Below are 25388 nucleotides of genomic sequence, written 5' to 3' on the forward strand. Positions count from 1 at the left end.
GGTATAATTTTATGTTAAAAGTTTAACGCAATAAGACAAGTATTGCAGTAAAAAAACAGTGCATACAGCGTGAGGCACTGTATCTTAAGGTGTGCAAATTACCTAGGGTGTATTCATCCAATATCTGGAGAGCATTTAGCAACTTCCAACAAACCTTACACAAAATGTCAAACTTTTGATAAACTGTTTCTCACTGATACCCCACACAAAAGATGAAAGGAAGAAAGTTCATCGCTACTATACTTTGGCTGTTCATGAATTAAAACTTCAGCATCAGGCACAGTGTTTTAATTTATAACTTGTTTACTATTTAATCTACTCACAATACATTTTGCAGACAGTATCCATGTATACCACTTAATGTAGCTGAAAAATTATATCACTTTATGACATGCAGTTCAGAAGATAAGATGTCGCACACATTCAGATGTATGAAAACTAGTTTCTGCTTAAAACAGGGGGCAAAGTACCCCGATGACATTCATTCAGTCCCTCAGAATGAGTATAAACATAATTTCGAATCTTTTCTAAACTTTTTCTTCCTTAGATGACCACTGTCAAATATTTAACACTTCAAAATTCATTTGTAAAGTAATCACAAGTTTCACAGTGTTTTATACATAGGAATTTGATTACTTATGGAATTAGGGGTTTAATGGTGCTTCCAGTTCCGTGGGTTATTTTGTTGTCTAATGTCAGTATGTGACATACTTTCCTGTTGTTTGTGGTTTCTTTATCTTGTGTACTTTGTGTGTCCTCTGCTGTATGATCATGTAGTTTGTAACCTTTTTCTGTGGGAATCTGTCTGATTATAGTTAGCCCTTACATGTAGCTATCTGTATCTACTGGAATTCTGTTCAATCTGTGTAGGAAGTATCTGAGTCTGGCCTGATTGTGTGCTATGGTATGGATAGATCCATTGTGTATTATTGTTATGGTTGCTGTAGGTGTTTTGTATATTTTGAATTGTTGTTGGTGGTTTCTGCTTTCTACTGTGATGTCGAGAAAGTGATTTTACTTGTTTATTTTGGTTTCAATAGTGACATGGGTTTTTGGGTGGGCAGTATTGTTGTCTGTGTAACAGTAGTAGCAGCTTGTGTGTTTCATGTACCTAGCATATTAAGTCATCAACATAGTGATTCAATGTATTATATTATATTGATTAGGTATTAGGATTCAATCAGAGATTTTGTTTTCAGTGTGACTGAGGAAGATATTGGTCAATAAGCTACCCACTGGCATTCCTTCCTGTTGAAAGAAGAATTCATCCTAAAACTTGAAATAATTTTGCCATGTAATTACTTCCAAAATGTGTGTGTGTGTGTGTGTGTGTGTGTGTGTGTGTGTGTGTGTGTGTGTGTGTGCGCACCTTAGCTGTCTTAATTATTGTTTGTTTCTCCAATTGGTATGTGGGTGTACATTAATGTGGTGACAAATGAGTTTAGTGTAGATGTGTTGAGTACACTGGTTTTGTGTATTAGGTAACTGGTATTTTCTAAGCTCCTGTTGTTTGTATATGTGTTGTGCACAGTTCTGAAATTTGTCAGTCATCTGATTGGCACACCAGGCTTGTAAATTTTTGATGAACTGCTTAATGTGAGTGCTCTGTGAATTTTCTGTGTCTTTTTCATTTGGCTTTAAGAGTGTGTCGATTTAGTATTTTTTAGTAGTTTTTGTATGTCTCTTTGCAATCTTTGTGAAGTGTCACTTTCTAGTCTCATCATCTGGTTTTTTGTGCACTTCAGTGGCTTCTCAGTAACGTCCCTCTCATACAAGATAATCAACATTCTCCCCTTGTCTGCTTTTGTGATTGTTGTTCTGTGTGTCTTTAATCCGTTGTGTGTGTCTTTAGCTGTTCTCTGCTCTGTGGTTGTCTTGTTATGATTGATGGTAACTGCAAAGAACAATATCCTTAAAAACAAACTGGCAGTAAGTGGGGCAACAAACCTATTGCATTCTGCTTCAGAACTTTGCTTTCCCACAGCTGAGTCTGCATGTCCTGTTTTGTCTAGATCAGCACATGAAAAGAAGATCAATGTAAGCCTTACCAAAACCTGTATACTGGTCACAGGAAGCATAAAGCCCCCTCCACTGGAAAAGCTCTACCAAGCTTCAGGTTTCAGCAGTCCCAAGTCTCATAGGATAGCTCATGAACATAATGAACAGTTTAAAGAGACATTTGATGAACACCATCCGTTACATGGTAGCCTTTGTAGATTAAAATGCCTACAATCAAGATAATGGTCCCTCAATTACACCCTGGATGAACTTCCTGTCGGCTACCCTACTTCAGAACATCCACCAAGTGATGATGAATTGATCTACAAGTAGCAGAAAATGATAAACTGTGTCAGAAATAGTGTAGCCTCTGTAAAAATCAATCTGATAAAATGGAGCCTATTAGAACCTGATGGCAAAAGCGTAACTGTGGAGAAATACAAAACATTGCACATTTAATGTGCTGAAACTATCCTGCACATTGGTCCCTAGATGACCTCTGGCTAAGTAAGCCTGAAGCTTTTGATTTAGACCAGTATTGGGCCGAAACATTGACAGTACTGGACATGAAAAAGTAAGTAAAGTAAGTTAAAAAACAGGCCTGGCCTCAGTGGCCAGAGACAGAGGTCACGTGTGTATGAGTTGTACTTGCATGAATGTGCGTGTGTTTTCTATGTTAGACAATGGTCTTTTGGCCGAAATCTCATATTTATAGCAATCTTTTTGTTGTACCTGTCTGTGACTCAGTATCTCCTCTATATGGTGAGTAATTATCTATCCTTTTCATAATATTGTTATTCTATCTTGGATTTTCCGTTGTTTAATCATCTGCACCATTTATTACCAACAGAAGAAAATTACAACGCCAAGAAGCTACCATAATGAGCAGAAAAGTCAGCAATGATCAAACAGTACTCTGCAGCAGAACATTACCCAACATCCAAAGCAAACTGTTAAACAACACACATGCGCACGTGTTCGCCACCCCCCCCACCCCCCCCCCCCCTCTCTCTCACACACACACACACACACACACACACACACACACACACACACACACACACGAACAAATTCAAACTTCATGGTCATCAACAAAAACAAAACAGTAAAGCAAATGACTGTCAACACTTTATCTGACATTTACAAGTGCAGTGAAAAGTATGTGTAATTCATAGCAATGTAGTAGCATCCAGAATTTGCCAATGAGCATGAGTACACTTCAGTTGTTGTTGATCTACATCTGTAACACAATCTATAAATTGCAAACCACATCAAATAGTTTAAAGAAAACCTCACAAAATTCAAACATAAAAAAGTAAAAACAACACATTTAGCAGGCAACTAATAACCAAGTAACAGAACAGGTCAACTATTGCAATGGCAAACATCAAAAAGATGCATATGCCACAATTTTACCATAATACATAGTCTAGAAGTTATGTTCTAAACAAAAATTCAATTTAGATGCTGGTCTTATAACCATGTGTTGCAGATGACATGCTGTATTAACGTAGACTTAAGGATTTTTGTTTGCAAGCATATATCACACACAATTTTTAAAAAAGTAAACTACATATTTAAACTAAACAAGAAAATCTGATGTCAGTATTTTCCTAGCATAGATAAAATTTGTATGTATGTTTTCAGAAACAATGAAAGAAAAAAAAACACTGTAGATGTCACAACCACGACAAAACATGTTTGGTGATTAAACAAAACAAGAAAGAAGCCCCTCTTTGTTTCATTATTAAGTGTAGCATACATCTCAAATCACTTTTCTCCCCAGCCTGAATGTTGTAAAAAAATCTGAAGGCTATTTGTGGACTCATCAGAAATTATCAATAAATATGTCTGTTATTTGTAAAGTCCATTAATGTTTTTAAAATCATATCAGTTGTTCAACCAGCATGTGTGTACCAAGGTGAGGAAGGCCTTAATTTAGACCTTCTTTTCTGACATCCTTTGATAAAAGAAGTTACTTGTATACCTTTTACCTTGTCATTATTACAGTGTATGCCATTAGTTTACCATCCTTGACAAATGTCAGGAAGCAATCTGTTTTATTCCAAGGATTAATTAGTTTTTTTATGCAAATGGTGTTAAGGGCAATTCTGTGATCTTCCATGGTGCATGCCACTCATATGTTGCATATTCAAGAACATTATTCATCTCATTCTCTGAAAAGGAGATGAAGCTGATATGTAGATGTGTTCAGCTACAGTAGTTAACTTCACCCCCTATTGTATCAAAAGCTATGATACATACTGGGGGAGTTGTTTAATGCGTTGGTATTTGACTACATTATTGCTGAGGTCATCAATCACCCTTTCGAGTCAGTTCATTGTGTAACCTCAGCAGTCATGCCACATAAAAAAAGAGAGAATGAATCAACTGACCAAGTTAAGCACTATAAAGCAACTTAAGAATTGCCCTCACATTTTTGTACACATTTGTAGGCACTGAACATGACACCAGTTTTATCACAGAAGATTCATTACTGCATTTTAAAATACTTCAGTGATAAATTTTGTGCATTCAAAATCCAACTAATATGATGATTTTATTTATGCAGGGACTTTCTATTATGGCATTTATGCCTCTACAATAAAGACGCATAGCTCAGACTATGGCAGGAAGGAGACATAACTGGCAAGTCTGTAGGGTGGGATAGGATCTGCATTCAGTGTCATCGTTTATTTTCTGATAGAGCCTCATAATTGTTGCAAAACATAGCTTAATGTTTTGGATTAACAACAGAAAAACTATTCAAGCAGCTGTACCTTACAATGAGGATAGCATCAGGCAGACTGCACTCCAGTGAAAAAGTTACGATGACAGGCAGCCTATCTTCAAAAGACACCACTTACAGACTACTTATATGATGAATTCATAAATTATTACAATCTTTTCTTCTTCGTTTTCAAGTTGAACTGAATGAAGTGAGAGGAAAACTTTCAGAACAGTTGAGTACACTGACTAAATACACTCATAAGAAATCAAAGACATTGACAGCCCCGTCAGAGATATATGCTCAGTTACAAGATAAACTAATTGAGATTACTCAAACTGAGAGATAAGTAGATCAATATATTAGCCCTCCCACATGCATGACACAGCATACAAAGAAAGAACAATAAAATCACAGGAAGTAGGAGACATACAGAATCAAGTGAACTCTTCATCATCATTATTATTGCTGTTGTCTCAGCTATTATCCATAACGTAAAACGAACATAATTTCAGGCATTCATTACCAAATGTTATACAATGCATGTTGAAGCAAATATTCAGAAGGAGAGTTACATCCAACTTTCTAACTTACTGTGTTTTAAAATCTCCATTTTTATATCATGTTAACCGCTTCTTCCGTTGGTACTTGGTAGAACAACAGAACCAATATAGTGATTTTCACTTTTTGTAATGGGCTACAGCATTAATTTATTGGGTCAACTGGTTTTCGACTTACAAGGCCATCTTCAGACTTTAACTGACTAGTGTTTGGAAACAAGTTAAACAACATTGAAAAAGATGTTAAACATCTAGACTGAGTCAAAAACACACAGTAAATGACATCTTTGACAGTGAGCTGGTAATGTAATTTTAAGAGTAAAAGTTTGTATAGTAAATGAATGTAATGGGAGCAAAGAGGAAACCCATTAACAATAAACTCTAAAACTGTGCCTACATAAACAAACCCAATAAAATAAAATAAAATTAGTAGTTGACAAGGCTACTTCATGAGCTATTAAATGTGGAAAGTGATACAGAAACCAATTAAAAGAAATAATTAACAATTTTAACACCAGAAGATATGGAGTACATAGGCAATCTAAATAAAGTAAAATTAAATCAATAAATACAGGGAAATGGAAGGATTTGTAGGCATAGGCAGTGTGGGAAGTGATAGAAAACTGGGAGGATTATGTGAAGTTTAGAAGAGGGGAAGTATTAAGCTGTATTCAGTCATTTACGATTACATCAGGGTGTTTGTTGAATTCCAGGACTTCCAACAGATTGAGTTTTAGCCTCCATTTGATAAGTGAAAGACATGGGACTGTGCTGGCAGTTTTGTCCCTCACCCAGTACATGTTCAGCAAATTTGGATTCTTTATGTATGTAGACTGAAGCATGAAACAAAAATTTGTACCAAGGCTGGGAATCAAACCCGGGTCTCCTGCTTAATAGACAGGTGTGTTAACCACTATGCCACTTTGGCACAGCAATTCACACAACTGCATGGATTACCCTGGCATGCCTCCCTCCTTGATCCAAATTCTCATTGCTGTCCAGTCTACTTTAAATTCCCCCTTACACACGAACAGAATTGCTTAGGCTCTCTATGTTATGGAATAGCACCTTCACATTGAACATAAATGGGGGATCCAGCCTGTAACCCAGGTGCAAGTACTTATACAAATAAAATGACTCCATCTGTGTATACGTATCTTAACCTGGGTTTCAGGCTGGATCTCCCATTTATGTTCATTGCTGAGGTATTCTATAAGTACCTGCAGCTGAGTTGCTGGCAGGTTCCCCCATTTATGTTCATTGCTGAAATGCTATTCCAAAACATGGAGAGCCTAGGTAATTCTGTTCATGCGTGAGGGGGTATTTAAAGTAGACTGGGGTGGCAGTGAGAATTTGGATCGAGGAGGAAGGTGTGCCACAGTAATCGGTGCAGGTGTGTGAACTGTAGTGTCAAAGTGGCTTAGTGGTTAAAGCACCTGCCTAGTAAGCAGAAGACCTGGGTTCAATTCCTTGTCTTGGTACAAATTTTCACTCACAGCTTCAATCCACATACATAATATCATATCTGTACGAGACCAATAAAGTCTCTAACATTGTATATTTCATTTATAAAAATCTGGAGTCATAATTCTGCAGCTGCTAGATTCATTCATGTTCATCCAGCCTAGTTCTATGTCTCTTCCTGACTGACCAATATAAAGCTTACCACAAGCAGAACAAGCAATTTTGTTTACTCCATTGTTGGCTAGTAATGAGGTCTTATCCTTGATATTGAAAGTAGACTGGGCTATGGTGTTCTTCACATAGTAGGAAGTCCTATAGTTGCAAGATTTCAGTGTTTTTGCTACAATCTGTGATACATCTCCCAGATATGGTATTTTACACCACTTCCTGTACACAGCGGAAGGGGCAGCAGACGTGGCATAGAGGAAGGACATAATTTTCAAATTTTGCTACCTATGCAAGATCTGATCAATAAGACAGGATTGTAGCATTGGTTGAGGCAATAAATTTTTGTCGTATTTAACTCTTCTTTGAAACCTTCTTTGGACATGGGAATGCACCATCTGCTGCACCCTCCACTGTTTGCAGGAAGTGGTGGACAATGCCATAACTAGGTGATGTATGATGTATCAATATTAGTGTATGTCACTGTCTTCCGTATAATGTCTACAAAACAATATGCAAATTATAGGGAGTGCTCAAATTCTGTAAGTTTTTCCTACCTCCACTTAAAATACACATAAAGTGAGGTGGCACAGTGGTAAGACACTGGACCTGTTTTCAGGAGAATGGCAGTTCAAATCCTCATTCAACCATCTGGATTTATGATTTCTATGGTTTCTCTAAATCAAACAATTTACTGGTAAACGTAACAACTCACTGTGTAGTTGAGGTGTTGAGTCGTCAACACACACTTAAAATCTTTGGATGAATCCTTTTCTTAGCTAGAGTATGCGCGCGCGCGCGCACCCACCCACCCGCGCACCCACCAGCACCCACCCACCCACCCACACACACACACCCACACCCACACCCACACACACACACACACACACACACACACACACACAAAATGTGTGCGCATACGCCTGTGCACGTTTGTACAGCCGCAGTGTGCTGGCTGAACACACAAGGGCGGGACAGCAGCTCTACAAGTGGACTGGGGTGAGGGATTTTCGGCTGGAGTAGGCAAGGGGGTAAAGGAAGCAGAGAGCATGAGGGAGAGCTGGAGAAGGGTGGCAGGTGGCTTGGAGGGATGTGGAAGGTATAGGAATGCATGAGTGAGAGGCAGCAGTTGTATAGAACAGGAATGCAATGTGTGGGTACTGGCACTCAAATTCATTCACTGCCAATGATGATGATGTCAGTAAGTGGAATGGGAGGAGTTGACACAACAGATGAAGGGTTAAATGAAGTTAGAGACCCAGGATAGGATGGAAGTGGATGTGGGGCAGGGGGCTAGTGGAGACTGAGGGCAGTAGCATTACAAGAATAAAAAATGTATTGCAAGGACAACTCCCATCTATGTGGTTGTAGTTCAGAGATGCTGCATTGGTGGGAGTGTAGGGAGGGGGGTTGGTGATGGATCAAGAAGATACAGGCTTTGACGCCACCACTGAAGTCTAGCTTGTTCTGCTCAGCAGCATGCTCCACCACTGGGTGGTCAACTCTGCTCTTGGCCACAGATGGTGGCACTTCATTCAGGTGGACAGTTGGTTGACGTCATGCCCACATACACTACCTGATCAAAAGGATTCTGACATCCCCATGTACTGTGGACTGACCCCTAGATGTCACAAAAAACAAACATGACAGTTTAAAAGATGGCAGGGAGTATTGTCTTGGCAGTAGACAAGCAGTAACAGCAGAATGAATCACTCAAGAGAACTCAGTGTGTTCAAATGTGGGCTAGTCATTGGATGTGACATAGATAATAAATCCATCAGTGACATTTCAGCCCTTATACAATTGCTGAAGTTGACTGTTGGTTATGTAATCCCGGATTGGAAATGTCAAGGAGGAACCACAGTTAAACCAAAACCAGGCAGACCTCGTGCACTCATCAACAGGGACCATCGAGCATTGTGGAGATTTGGTTGTAAAAAGTCACACAAAATCAGGAGAAGGAATCACTTGTGTGTTCCAAAGTGCTACCAGCAGTCCAACTAACACAATGATTGTGTACAGTAAGTTAATATGGGGTGCAGTGGTTGAGCAGATTCTCATAAGCCATACATTTTTGTAGTCTATGCTACGTGCTGCCTGAAGTGGTGTAAAGAGCTATACCATTTGGCAGTGGGTGACTGGAGTGATGAATCTTGCTAAATCCTGTGAAAATCTGATAGAACGATTTGGGCTTGGCTTGTTTAGGCTTCCTCTTAGTGAACTTACAAGAACATTAAATGCAGAAGAATATGAACACATTTTACAGATTCTGTGCAGAGAACAGTAGAGGAACAGCTAGGAGTCATTGATTGATTGTATCAGCATGACAATGCATCCTGTCATAAAGCAACATCTGTCAGGCAATCACTTTTGGCCAATAAAATTCCTGAAATACACTGGCCTGCCCAGAGTCTAGATCTGCATCCAATACAATATCTTTGGCACAAGCTCGAACATCGATTTTGCTCTAGATATCAGCATCCAACATCACTACCTTCTCTTGTTTTGGCTCTTGATGAAGAATGGGCTGCCATACCCCCACCAAACTGTCATAAAGGCAAAGGGTGGAGACACTCCATACTGACATCCATTAATGTGTGTCCAGACACTTTTGACCAGATAATGTAGAGTGCTGAGCAGAAATTTCAGAACTCCAGAATGACACGGCTGCTCTCATGCGTGGCCCTGTCTCTGACGGGATAAGATAAACCTGTGATGTGACTGAAGCAGGATGTGCTGGATGGATGAACTTAGCAGATCTTGCACTTGGGTCTTCCACAGTGTACAAGCCAAATAGAGGGGTGATAGAGAGTTGAAGCCCCAGCAAAGGATGTGGTTCAGTTCCAATCTGGGATGGTGTTGGGTGATGAGGTGGTGCTTATTTGCAGCTGGTTCTTGGGGGTGGCAGGAGGATTAGGGGTGTGTGAGCATATGGTGTGGGAAATTTGTCTATGGAACAAATTTGAGGGATAGTGTCTGTCTGTGAAGGTCTTCATGAGACTTTCAGCACATACCATCAGGTGGCTTGCGGAGTGTGGATGTAGATGTAGATACCGAGCAAGGAATTTCTCGACAATGCACATTTACCATCTGTGGGTAGACAGACTATATGGGAGAAATTTTTGGGTATGGAAAGGAAGACAGCTGTCAAAATTCAAGTACTGTTGATGTTTTATGGGCTTGATATGGACGGAAGTATGGATGGAGCCATCAGAGAGGTGGAAGTCAAGGTCCAGGAAGGGAGCATTTGGGCTGCGAAGGACCATGTGAAGGAAATGGGGGAGAAGGTATGGAGGTTGTGGGGGTGTGAGGATAGGTTATTTTGGCCCTGGGTCCAGATCATGAAGATATTATCAATGAACATGAACCAGACAAGGGGTTTGGAGTTTTGGGAGACTTGGAGCATTTCCTCTAGACAGCCTATAAACAGAGTGGCACAGGAGGATGGTTGCTGGATGCCCATGGCTGTGGCATGGATTTATCTCTATACCTTTTCCTCAAAGGAGAAGTAGTTATTTGTGAGAATTTAATTGGTTTGACATATGAGGATTGAGGTTTTGAATTTGGAGACAAAAAGACATAATAAACAGACATAAAAATGGCAATATGTAGTGTTAGTATGATTTATTTTAAGCTTCCTCAACTATTACAGTCAATTATTTTCTATGAAGACTATTACTTAACTAGAAAAGTTATGTGGACATACTTTCTTCCACTTCTATTCTTTCTGCGTTGAGTTAAAAGGTATGAAATGACTTCATTACACCACATCTGTGGAACGTTAAATTTCATGAAGAGGAGAAGGTCATGTTAAAAACAAACACATTCATATGATTTTGTATTGCACACAACAGAATAGTTCAGGCTTATTAGACAGACTCCCACAATGGAATGTGACACTTCCTGACGCGCTGAAAGTGTATACCTTGGACTACTGTGACAAGAAATATGAAGACTGCCTTTTATGTTTCTACAAACAATCATTGCATGGTGCTACTGAGATGTGATGTCGTTATTGTTTTAAAATTTGACATTTGTTATTGTTAAACTAATTGCAGCTCAGAAACAGGCCAAGTAGATTCTTCACAATAAGCATCTGAAGAAACAGTGTTGTGACAAAAATGGAAGTGTCATGTGGTGGTATTCATTGGATGATGTTTTATGATTTTCATAAAAGCCTAACAATAATGCCTTGAACCAACTTGTTCAGCATATGGTAATCAATCACCTTCTGAAAAAATTGTGTAAGGTTGTTTTTGCAGAATTTTGTCGCAGTTGTGCTTCTGTCAGTGTTCAATATTGTGAAGAACAACAAGAATCTATTATCATTTTTTAAAAAAATTATGCTGTGTGCAGAATGATTGAAGAGTTTTTTAATGAAATCATTGCCACCAATTGACTGTAAAATTTTACTAGACATTTATTTCGCAATCATGATTTCAACTTTTGAGTTTTTCATGCAACTGTGAAAAATGGTTAGTAAATGTCAAACTTGTCTGACTGACATGTCATTAAAATATTACAAACAGTATTTTGATGATGATATGTCATTCAGACACATTTCATATTTACTGCCTTTTTACAGGACTGAACTTTATAACATGGCTCTAAAGCCAAAATCACAACCATCAAATAAGTAAACGATAAAATCTTACAGTCACATTGCAGAAACAATTTTGTCTGAAGAGGATATTATGAGCGAAAACCCTAACTGAAGAAAAATTATCATACAACTGAAGAGGATTGTCATATGGTTTTCCATGAGACAGGGGACTCCATAGACTGCAGGGCATTCACTTAATGTGTAAAATATCTGGTCCCAACCAGTTCTATACAATTTGACCAATGTTAAAAAAATCAGCTTGTTTCCATTAGTGTAAAGAAATGTTCCAAAAATTCAAGTGACAAAATGCAGAATCTGTGTACAACACCACAGCAGGAGAAAAAATTTGGATAAATTAGTACAAGCCAGAAACAAAGCAGCAATTAACCGTCTTCAGTGTTCCTCAATGAACAGAGGCTCCCTCATGAAGCACCTCCAACAAAACGATCGCTCGTTTCTTCGGTTACACAGAATGTCTCACAGTCACTGCTTCAGAAGATAAAAAATAGTTGATATTCAATTGTTTCTTTGGCACAAACCATCCATTCAGTAAGAGAAAGCTACTAAAAACATCACATCATTCTTCACTGTGTCACACACAGCATGTCAAACAATTACTTATCTGATGAAGAGAAACATTGACTTGGTCTCTCATTGCCCCTGTTCACTTGACTTGCAGCCTAATGATTTTATTCTTTTGTTTGTAAAGTCAATTGAAAAATGTGTGGACAGCGATTCCCATCACATAATGAAGCTGTTGAATCCTCTCAAAAATGTATTTTTAGCTATCAATTTCAGAGCAGAAAAACGTTTTCGGAATTGGTATGAACACGTACAAAGGTCTATGAATGTTAAAGACAACTAGTCTACATTTACATGTACATATATACTCCGCTAGCCACCAAGCGGTGTGTGGCGGAGGGCAGAATCCGCGCCAAAGTCATGTTTCCCCCCTCTGTTCCACTCACGGATCGCGCGAGGAAAAAATGACTGAACGCCTCAGTACGAGCGCTTATTTCCCTTATCTTGGAATGATAATAATTAAGCAATTTGAAAGTTGGTGGTAATAATATGTGCTCTACATCCTCAGCAATGATTGGATTTCGGAATTTACTGAGCAGCCCCTTCTGTTTAGCGCGTCGTCTATGTGCAAGTGTGTCCCACTTCAAACTTTCTATGAGATTTGTAACGCTCTCGCGATGATTAAATGTACCAGTCATGAATCTTGCCACTCGTCTTTGGACCTTCTCAATCTCTTGTATCAGACCCAACCGGTAAGGGTCCCATACAGACAAACAATACTCTAAGACTGGACAAACTAACGTATTGTAAGCCATCTCCTTTGTTGAAGGACTGCGTCGCTGCAGGATTCTACCAATAAACCGCAATCTAGAGTTCGCCTTACCCATTACTTGTGTAATCTGATCATTCCATTTGAGATCATTTTGAATAGTCACACCCAGATACTTGACTGATGTTAGCGCTTCCAAAGGCTGATCGTTTATTTTGTACTCAGACATTAATGGGGATTTTTGCCTTGCTATACGCAGTAGGTTACACTTACTAATATTGAGAGATATCTGCCAGTCATAACACCATGCACTTATTTTCTGCAAATCCTCATTGATTTGTTCACAACTTTTGTGTGATACTACTTTCCTGTAGACTACAGCATCATCGGCAAACAGTCTAAGGCCGCTGTCAATACCATCAACCAGATCGTTTATGTAAATTGTAAAAAGCAGAGGACCTATTACGCTGCCCTGGGGCACACCTGAAGTTACTCTTGTTTCTGTTGAAGTTACCCTGTTCAGGACAACATACTGCTCCCTGTCTGTTAGAACACTTTCTATCCAACTGCATATGTCATTGGATAGACCGTAAGCGCACACTTTTTGTAGCAAGCAACAGTGTGGAACTGAGTCGAACGTCTTTCAAAAGTCGAGAAATATGGCATCAATCTGGGAGCCGATATCTAGAGCCTGTTGTATATCATGCAAAAGAGGGCCAGCTGTGTCTCGGATCACTGCTGTTTCCTAAAACCTTGCTGGTTTCTGCAGATGAGCTTCTCAGAGTCTAGAAAGGTCATTATGTCTGAACACAAAATATGTTCCATGATTCTACAACAAATCAATGTCAGTGAAATTGGCCGGTAATTATGTGCATCCGATTTTCTACCCTTTTTACAGATTGCTATGACCTGGGCCTTCTTCCAGTCCTGTGGAACTTTCCGCCGTTCCAATGATCTCTGATAGATGACGGATAAGAATGGTGCTATATTTGTAGCATAGTCAACATAAAATCTTACGGGGATACTGTCTGGGCCAGATGCCTTTCTGGCGTCTAAGGATCTGAACTGTTTTACAATCCCGGATACACTAAACACTATGTCAGCCATCCTTTCGTTTGTTCGATAATTGAAAGGGGAAATGGTGCTGCAGACCTCTATTGTAAATGAGTTTTTGAAAGCTAAGTTTACAATTTTGGCCTTCTGTTTATCATCATCAGTTCCATTACCTGTACTGTCAGCAACAGAAGGTATTGAATTATTTGTAGCATTCATAGATTTTATGTATGACCAAAATTTTTTGGGGTTATTTTTAGAATCTGCTGATAAAATATTGCTTTCAAATTCGTTAAAAAGAGTCTCTCATTGTCCTCCTGACAGCTGCTTTCATTTCGCATAATTTCTATTTGTCAGCGGGGCAGTGATTACGTTTAAAACGACTGTGCAAAATTCTCTGCTTTCTCAGCAACTTCCTAATATGTTTGTTGTACCAGTTTCATTGTCATTGGTCTAAGTACTGTAATCTGTCAATAGAAAAAAAAAAAGCTTATGTCTTTCAGTTAATGGCGCACATAAATCTGTTTCCCAATCCCATAAGTAAATCTGTTGTTTCTCCGAACTGTCAGCTCAACTTCTCTATTTGTTGGAAGTACTGACAACCTATAACGTTCAAGATTTCTCACGTCCCTCATTGTGTCAAGGTCATACAATTTCCATGCATTTACAGAACACAAAACTTTACCTAATGATGATCATTATCAGCCATTTGACATCCACTGCCCAATAAAGGTATCGTACAGACTTTCTGATACATTTCAGACTCAGCAATATGTAATTCTATTGCTCCTGTGAGATTTCCAATCTCATCTACTTGTCTCCCATTAGTATGTAATCCATTAGTATTGTAATCCACAAAAAGAAGTACTGCCTTGGTCCATATGTCATGCACTGCCTCCAAGCCCCACCCACTTCCACTTCATTTTTATAAATCATACTTGTACCTTCTATGTTCTCTAATCAATTTGTTTGTTTTCGGAACAGGACATCTAAAATTTGTTCCATATCCCACAGACGGAAAGACTCAAATGGTAGGAACTAGTGATAATGCCTATTTAAATCCCAGCAAGCAATGTCGACAGTTTTAACTGATCGGTATTTCGAAGAGAGAAAGATTATGTGGCATCTTATAGAATCATTACTTGCTTTAGTGATATATAGTATCAGCTTTCAGAATCTGTCCAGCTATTAACAGCAAACACATTTGCACAAGCTCATCTCAGCTATGACACATGCAGTAATGCGATACACATCACCTACTCTATCACCATAAGTTGCAATCACCATTATCATTTCAATCAAATAACTTATGAGAGATCTACAAGAATAGTACAACCAAAATTTAGGAATATGTGACAAAGTTGGCTCAAGATGGTGGCTAGTGAAAAGAGTAAATCATGTCTTAAGTGCAATAAATTAATAAAAACCATGGAAATATTTGTGATCTGCGGATTATGGTGTAGAAAACAGTTTCACAGTAATTGTCTTGGTCTAAGCAACAGTGAAATACGTCTCGTGAGAAATTCGAAAGAGCGAATTAAATTTTGTTGTGAAGCATGCGAGTCTGCCTTACATGTTCAGCTGACGAAAGAGGTAGGCACTACAACGGATTGGGAAGCTGTACAATATTTAAGGGAAAGTGCGTCAAGTGCAGAAGTGAGTAATATTAACGAGACAAAAAGCTAACAGCCACGTTGTAAAAAATAGTGTTTGTAATAACGGTAAAGCAGAAATCGAGAAGTTAAATGAACGATTAAAAAGTCTTCAGATAGTTGCTGATATACTGAGACGAGATATCACTACACTTGAGAACGAAAACCCTGAGTTAAAACCATTGGTTGCGAGCAGTAAACGCCAAAAGAGCGTAAACAACTTAAACATGCATTCCAGTGAAAGTAATGGTCAAAATTGCGTAAATAGGACGAACTCAAATGCCAGTGAAAGTAACAGTCAAAACTGCATAAATACGCCTAACTCAGATGCCCTTCAAAGTGAAAACAGTGGCCTAAAGTGTGTAAACAATTCAAAAACTATTTCTCGTGTAATGCCAAACAAAGTGACTAAAAAAGTGCTTTGCTCACAACGAAATACATGGAATAAACCTAATCTCGTGTGCACAAATAAGTTCAGTGTGTTATCCGAAAGCAGCAGCAACTCTATAAACGTTGAAAGTGAACAAGCCACCCAACGTGAAAATAAAAACATTGTAAGGAGCTGCAAAAACATCGCCAACAGCCAGAAACAGCGAACAAAGAAACACAATGTGCTTTTTCTAGCGGACAGCCATGGAAGAAAGCTAGCAAATATTGTACAGGATGTGAATACGGATCTTCGTGCAACTGGCATCGTAAAACCTGGTGCGGGACAGAAAATATTGTTGAAGGCATCTCAGAATACAACAAGGGACAGTGACTTTGTTGTTTGTGTGACTGGTGCAAATGATGTAGCACATAATGAAGCAAAAAAGTGTGTAACAGGTTTGAAAATTTTTTTATATGTAAGTAATGTGGAAAACACTATTGTTGTGACGATACCTCATAGACATGACTTGATCTATAATTAATGTGTTAACAAAGAGATTAGTAAAACAAATATTAAAATCAAACAACTATGTTCCATTTATGCTAAATGCAATGTAGTGGATATTAGCAGACTTGAAAGAAATTTGCACACTGAACATGGTGAGCATCTAAATTACGTTTCCCTCTATTATATTACCATGGGAAAACATTTTTGTGTCAGGAGATAAACAAAGTTGTAAATGAAATACGAGCATGCAGCAGCCTTGTCTTAAAAGACAGTCCCACAGAGCATGACTGTACACCTCCCCCCCCCTTTTTTTTTTTTTTTTTTTTTTTTTTAGAGAAAACGAGATTGCAGACGACGAAGGAAAGTTAGAAACCACATTAAGTGGAAACTGGAGCAGTCTAATTCATTCAGATAATTGTGCAACCCTGGATCATGTAGCGAAAATAAATAAATACAGAAGGTTCTGTGAAAATAGAATACCATTATGTAGCAGTGACAGTTTCCTCCTCCTTCATATAAATGTACAATCTCTTAGGTGTAAAATCAATGAATTACAACACTGGCTCGATAAAAATCAACCACAGTGTTCTATGCATCATTGAACATTGGATGAAAGACACTGAAATAGACTTGTGTGTTCCTCTTGGATATTCGTTGGTTACAAGCTACTGCAGAAAAAGTATTACACATGGTGCGGTCTGAATATATGTCAAAAGTAACCTTGAATTGCATTACTCAGTTATAGACCTTAGTAGAATATGCCTTGAAGCTACAATAGAAGTAGCCGGTGTGGAAATGCACAAACAGAAAACTGTAATTGTCTCAATCTATCGAATCCCAGGCTCTGATGAGATAGTATTTATAGAAAAAATTAATACTTTAATATTGTTGTAGTCAAAACATAAACAGCATAGAATTGTAATTGTAGGTGATATTAACATAGATATAAGGGCAAAGAGAAAAAATGTAATTCAAATGATTAACACTTTGAAGTCATTAAACTATTACTGTCTCAATGAAAAAACCACTAGACTGAACACGTGCCTTGATAACATAATTAGCAATGTACAAAGAGACTCCATACAATGTGATGTAATTGAATTAGGTATATCAGATCATGCAGGGCTATGGCTTCAAATAGAAAAGTCAGCCTTCAGTTCTACAGAGAGAGAAGTGACATATAGAATTCTAGGTGAATCCAATGTAAACAAAATGATAAACCAGTTAAAAGAAATGAATTGGACTCATGCAATGGATAACAAGAAAACGATTAATAAATGTTTTTCCATTTTCCTGACAGAGATCAAGCATATAGTAGAAATGACATGCCCCTTGGTAACCAAAAGGTACCAGAGTAATATTACTCATAAGCAACAAAATACTAACAAGTGGTACACCCCACAACTTAACAAACTCAGAATACTACTGATGATTATGAAAGACAAATCTCATAACAGTGATAGGGACAAGGAAAATTACACTAAAATGAGAAACCTTTACAGATTAGAAATAAAAAAATGCTAAGTGCTGTGCAAATGATGAATATATTTTAAATTCTAAAAATAAATGTAAAGCTGCCTGGACCGTCATTAAAAGGGAAATTAATAATACCTATAAAGAAAGGAGTATCCCTATTGACTGCAATATTCTCAATGAATATTTTGTAAATAGCATCACCAACCCACCCATCAATTCTGCCTCTGATGCAGAAGCATTGCTCACTTGTGCAAAACAGACAAGAAGTGAGAAGTTCACTTGGACCCGAATCACATTAAATGATATTCATAAGTCAATAAACAAATTAAGTAATTCCAAAACAGAAGATTATTATGGACTCAGTAATCTCATCATTAAATGTATAGCAAAAGAAATTGAAACGCCACTTCTCTCGCTATCAAACAGAGTACTTCATGAAGGAATATTCCCCGACTGTCTTAAGCTCACAGTTACATTGCCTGTGTATAAAAAAGGTGAAAGAAACCTCCCAAATAACTACAGACCCATTTCAATAGTACCAATCATATCCGAGTTAGTAGAAAATTGTGTGCATAAGCAGATATACAGGTATTTTGAAACCAACAACATTTTAAATGAACAATAGTTTGGCTTCAGGTCACACCTATCAACTGTAAAAGCAGTAGAAGCTTTGGTAAGCAATGTTTGTGAAGGGTATGAAAAAAGGGTATCTATGTCTGGAACACTTATTGACCTAAGTAAAGCTTTTGACTCTGTGTCACATGATATACTCATCAAAAAGTTAAAATACAATGGCATTGAAGATGACACATTCCTATTATTCACATCTTATCCAAGCAATAGGTTACAACTTGTATATGCAAATAAACAGAGATCCGAAATACTCCCTATAGAAAGAGGAATACCCCAAGGCTCTGTCCTTAGATAAATTATGCAAATGGCTAATTACTGGTGTCAGGCTAACCAACTGTTCATAAATCAAACAAAAACAGAAGAAATAATATTTAATCTCAAAATAACTAAAAATTAAAACAAAACAGTGAAATTACTTGGACTAATTATAGACCAAAAGCTCTCATGGGAAGGACACACCAATTATCTATGTAATAAACTAGCACAAGTACTTTTCTTATTGTATAAATTAAGAAACAGTGTGAGCAAGCAATTGCTACTTCACTCATACTATGCTTTTTTTCATTCCCAACTGCAATATGGAATATTGCTTTGGGGTAACTCCCCAGGGGCTGAATGTATTTTCAGATGGCAGAAGAAAGCAATCAGGTGCATGAAGGGGTTAGCACCCAGAGAGTCCTGCAGAAATTATTTTAAATCTCTTGGTGTAATGACAGTGCCAAGCATGTACATATATAGCTGTCTAATATATGCCAGCAAAAATCTAAAAAAATTGAACATGAGATGTGATGTGCATGCACACAGTACAAGAAACAGTCACCTGCTGGACTTAACTTCCACAAGACTTGCTGTAGTCCATAATAACTATAAGTACTTAAGCATAAAATTTTTCAATAAGTTACCATGCTCAGCTCGTACAGTACCACTAAATAAATATAAGAATACATCGCAAACCTGGCTAAAAAAACAACGAATTCTATACAACCGAAGAATTCTTAGAAACTAATCATCAAAATATATGTTTTACCTAAGTTTTGATATTATATAAGCTAGTTATTTACTGTGATTCTTTTCTTATGTGTGTATTTAATTACTGTATAAAACATTGTTTTACATAATGCTGAAGAAAAGGTCTTTAGTTCCTTTTCTCCCCTTTCTGTAACTATTTGAATATCGTACTGAAACTAAAACCCTCTGTAAACTTCGACGAAGCCAATTGTATGAAAATTACTGAAAGGCTAATAAAAATATTCTATTAATTCTACCTCACTTTTGGCCACCCAATTCTTGTGCTGCATCTATTTTTTTTAAGTGTAATGGATGTCAACCCCCTGTAATTTTCTGACACCCTTTTGAAATGCTAAGCAATATATATAGCATAAAAAAATGAAAAAACAAGCTTTGTGGCATTATTCAAAATTTTCAGTTGATGGGATGAAAAACTGCAGAAATCCAAACTGCACAGGACGAATTTCATGGGAACACTGGAATGGCATGGCATGACAGATGTTGGATTATTTGAAGCAAAAAAGTGCTCTTTCACTAGGACACTGTTCCAGACCACACATCACTGAATCAACGTTAACTTGAAAATTTTATGAAACAATCATGTGCTTTTTCCATAGTAGGTTATTTTTCAGAGTTTGATACAACCTACTTTTCCAAAGGGATGAAGTAATTAGAAACTTATGTAGTTATCAAAGGATGCTATAATGAGGAACAAAGGGTACCCACTTTAAACATCCCTTTTTAATGGATTTATCCAACTTCTTGAATTATGTTTCTGCATCCTTCATTTACATATGAGTTACCTTTCATAAACCACAGCCAAAAATGCAAGTAGTGCAATTTTTATTCCATAAAGCTTGCACACGTCTTCATGCTGGCAGAATATTAGAAGGCACTGCATACTACATGTACTTTCTAATTTACATGGATGCCCGATTGTCTTGACTCATGCCCCAGATACAAAAAATATAATCCCTGATATTCCCTTATCTAATTAACAGTTAATTAGAAGTGATGATGGCTCAAATTCTTGATTACATTCTTATACATAGTTTAATATTCTCTAATAAATTAACAAATCAAAGAAATATTAATCCAAAATATGGTCGAAAAGTCTTGGTGGAACATAAATAATATAAGGAGTAAAGGTGAGTCACTGAATATTGGGGGCAATGAGTCATCAAAAAGCACATAAACATGACTGAGAAGTATGATAGCTTTCGGATGAAACCTTTTGTGCACATACCAAATAGCTCAGAAAAAGCATTCATCCAAAAGCTAATAAAGTTCTGAGCCTTTTTATGTGTTTTTTGATGATCAGTGCCTCTACTGTTTGGTGAATTGTTTGTGTGAGAACATCTAAGCCTATACTGCTCTAAACACTATCAATACAAAGTTTCTGTCGGGGATTATATATGAATGGAAGTTATAAAATTGTTGAACATATCATATGATTACAACACTTATTTATTATGATAACTTAATTATGATTTATTAAAATTGGAACTTTGAAGAAAAAATGCTTTGTTTTCATTCCTTTGGATCAGTTCTGATTACTGTTTTACTTACCACAGTACTAGGGCAGTGCTACCAATAAATTAATCAGTGAAACTTTCTCTTACAGCAGATCCTTCAGTGTTTCCATAGCCATCCCTAGCTGATCAAGGTATCAAACATTCTGTTGATAATTTTTCTGAGTTCAAGATGAAAGTAACCTGTGTGTGTGATTTTTTTTTCTTTCTTCTTCTTCTTCTTCTTCTTCTTCTTCTTCAAATAAAGCATTTCTGAGCTTATTAAGAAGGCAGCAGTCGGTAATAATTAAACTGTCTGTCACTTTCGCATTTACAGCAGTTGAGCTAAGAAAGATTTTAAAAAAATTTGGGAGTATGGAGCCCAAAGGACATTTCTGAGAACCTGATTGAAAATGAGAGTCTATCACTGACAACAGTTTTCTTGTTGAGTAAGCTTTAGTTTTTAATGAGGTTTCATGATACAAGTTGTGAATTTGAATGTTTTTATCTTTTACAATTACATATGGTAAGATTAGATCTAGTCCCACATATCTTGGAAGTGGATGAATTCACTCAATTTTTAATTAGCTTACCAAAATTTGATTTTTCAATTATGCCACTGTCACCTTGTTTCTCATTTTAACTGCTATCTACCAACATCCATTGCAGTTATCATCTACAAAAGCAAGATCACAGACAAAAATCCTTTGTTGTTGAGAGCTGCTTTTCAGGTCAATATGTTTTAATGAGTTCATCATCCACTGCTGAAATGCAATTCAGAAAATTCTATTGTCTATCAATTTTTTTTCACTATTGCAGCACGGAGCTGTTATTGTCAGATTCATCATCAACCACAACATAAAATATCTGACTGGATGAAATGCAAAATACAAATAGGAAAGATGTGCAGCTTTCTCCGGTTGATAAGAAACATAAAAAAAGGTCAATGGAGTCAAACCAAAAGTTTGTAGATCAAGGCTATTTTCTGATTTATACGAATTTATAGCATTTATCTATATTCACACACACACACACACACACACACACATATATATATATATATATATATATATATATATATATATATATATATATATATATATATATACACTCTTACCTTTAGGTATTCCACAACATCTACATTTGCATTGTTGCGCATATCACCTTTGGTGTTATGTATTACAAAAATTTTAGCTAGTGGTTGTGTTTTTGTGTGTTATAATTTCAAGACAAGAGGATTTTATTGTCTCAAAATGTCTGCTTATTCTGTGTAAAACAACAAGCCCATAGAGTAAATGCAGAAAAAAGTGTATGTAGGCATTCTCATAAAGAAGGAAACCAATATACCACAAGCAGCATGTGCTGTGGGAAAACTAAGTAACAAATACCATATTTATTTAATTGGATTGATTGAAATGTGCGATTTTTCCTGGCATTGAACATTATCTAATGCAAACAGAATATTTTTCACTAGGAACATATTTTGCCACTGAAAATAACCTATATTAGCCTTCGCACAGTTCCACATTATTTGACAGTCTCAAGGTTTACCAAGATTTTAATTAGTGGAAAGTATTCCAATTATATGGGAGGAGAACAGTGGAAATGTTAGTGATGCCCCTGTGTTAACAGGAGCCACTCCTGATAGAAGTCACTTCACTTCACTTTGTTTATAAGATTGGTAACTGTGACTGTGGCCATCTAATGTAGAAATGCACTATTGAAAAGCCACACTATCACTGTACTGTATTGTCATTACATTGGCCAGTGTGTTGGCACTGATTTTCACACCTTTCAAGGCAACCACTCCCCTACTCATTAGTTACTCTTGAGGCAGCATGCCACCATGATGTTCACTGAGAGACAAAGTCGCAGCACTTTAAGTTTAACATGTGGCTTGCAACATGCAGCTCTATAGTTTCTCTCCAATTATATGGCATTGGAATTGCATATTAAGAGAGTATAAACCTGAATAAATCATTGCATGTCTAATACACTACCAATTTATCATGCAGAAAATGGAATGGGGAATGAAAGAAAGAAAGACAGACAGACAAACAGACACAGTGAAGAACGATACGTTATTTTTACAATCAATATAAATGTTACTTTATAGCAAAAGGCTATCACACACAATTCCATACTAACAGGAATGACAGGGTTAAATATCCATCAAATAGAAGCAGAAGAGGCAAGGGTTAATGTGAAAATTGTTTCTCATCAATGAGAACAAGGTTTTGGAAACAGAAATGGTTTTGAAGCACACAGAAACATGTAATTTGCAGTTCTCCATTTAACTGGGCACTCTAACATCAAGAAAAGGAAACAGTTGTAAAATAAAACTAATTTGCACACCAATACAATTAAAACACAGAGGAAGAATACTTTCACAGCGATATACAGCAGTGACAAAGAGTAAAAATCTCTTGGAAATGAAGTATGCCCGTTAAGAATGTTATTCATAAAAGCTATTGCAAAAGCAGCAGAGACAGTCAGACAACTCTTCAAACTCTCACAAAGCTCACGCAACAACACAGTGTAACAGTACACTATTCAAAGCAATGGAAAAGGAGAATGATAAATGTCCCATAGCCAAAGCACAGAAACTGAGCTGTAGATACTCCCACCAATCAGAACAACCATTTAGAAAGAAATCATGCACGAACTGCAGTGACACAAGCTGAAAGACAATAGTTTGTGACGGATTACCTGCCGCCCTCTGAATCCAAGCCCCTCTCCAAACTGGGAGCAAGGACACGAATCTCTGGCACCCCAAGCAAGTCCCCTTGCAGCCTGGGAAGAAGCAGCCACACTACACACTAATCTGTGCACTACTCCTCATGCCACTTTCAAATGAAACAACACTTTCACACAAACAACATTTATGACAGCTTGTGCTAAAATGGTGTCATCATTACAATGCAATTCACATATTAGTATTTTAATGAGAGTAAATACTAGAATCATACCAAACTAAATAACTAGTTTAATGAAATGACTGTCTACATTATTAGGATATTTATAAAAATTAATAGGAGTTTGTCTGAATGGCATAAATTTTACAACAGAAGTAAAAAGGTGAAGGTGATCTGTTACAGACTTTCGTTAAGGGTCTTAACTTGAGACTCTTCTGCAGCCTTGGCATATTGCCTGGAGGTGTCTGCGTAGGGTTCTTTGGTCAACAACTGTTTAACTGATAATGTGATGTTCTTCCAACACAAGTGGCTGGCCTTTTCAAAGAATTATCCTCCACTTATCATGGTGGACTGAGTCAAGCTTGTGGGGAGAGCCTATATTGTGATACCTGTCAGTGGACGATACCTTTGTTGTTTGGAGTCATGGTGAGGAAAAGCTTGGCAACTTATTTAAACACCTAAACAGCCTTTGTGCCAGCATTCAATGTACTGTGGAAGTATAGAAGAAACAGCTGCCCTTCCTTAATGTGCTAGTCACAAAGAATGACAAAGATCTCTGCCACACTACGTCTAGAAAACCTATGAACATGGTTCAGTACTTACATCAGCAGAAAAATGCTCCTCCGGAAGCAAAGATAGATAAATATGGTACCGTTTATAAAAGCTCTGACTGAAAAGTGGGATTCCAGCTGTCTCATTCTGCCTTCTTAAGTACTTTTAAAAATTTCCTCCCAAAAACAGATTTTTGAAAACAGGAAGATGGCACTTCTAGATAAGTGCCTAGACAACATGCCATTACAATTAGAGCAAACTACTGTAGTTAGTTATTTAGATATTCACTGATGATGGCAAAAAGTGCTGAAAAACACTATTTTCAGATTTTCTCATGAACCACCCATGAATCAAATGGTGCCTCCATAAGGCGGACCATAAGCCACATTTAATGTATAAAGAACCAATTGAATTGTTCCATTCGCCTAAGATGGAGGAAGTGTGTAACATTCAAACTTTGACCCTGTACTGTCAGATAGTTACAGGAAAATGATCATTCTGCTGGATATAGAAATGGTCCCTAGTGCAAGAACTATTCAAAACATATGATTTTGCATTTATATCACCAACATAACTTGAAGTATGAACCCCAGAGAAATCCCATTCTTATGTGAGGCATTTTGGAATATACTGTTTGCTATATAAGTTCTCAAATCATCATGCACGTAAGAGGCCAAGGGTGGTAATTACCCTTGCAAAACCTGTGTGAGACGAATATTTGAGCTGTGACTCTTCAAACACAAGACATCACTAAAATGTATTCTGAGGAGCAATGGATGTTTATTGATGTGCATAAAAAGTCTGGCACAGCACAAAACCAGGAGAAATGGCATGTAAAAAAGAAATTCTAGAGCTAGCTTTTCTGTCATACATTCTCATTGTAGTGTACCGAATTTCAAAAA

At 37.3% G+C, this 25388-nt stretch overlaps 1 protein-coding gene across 1 annotated transcript in view; it reads right to left on the minus strand.

Annotated features, from left to right (window-relative positions):
- LOC126485089 (piezo-type mechanosensitive ion channel component) overlaps positions 1–25388 on the minus strand; it is a 699946-nt gene that overhangs the window by 134150 nt on the left and 540408 nt on the right. Inside the window, exon 35 of the mRNA XM_050108694.1 lies at positions 23729–23812. Coding sequence (XP_049964651.1) covers positions 23729–23812 — 84 coding nt within the window. The remainder of the gene's footprint in view (positions 1–23728; positions 23813–25388) is intronic.

The sequence above is a fragment of the Schistocerca serialis genome, chromosome 6 (genome assembly GCF_023864345.2).
Source record: "Schistocerca serialis cubense isolate TAMUIC-IGC-003099 chromosome 6, iqSchSeri2.2, whole genome shotgun sequence".
Classification (NCBI taxonomy): Eukaryota; Metazoa; Arthropoda; class Insecta; order Orthoptera; family Acrididae; genus Schistocerca; species Schistocerca serialis.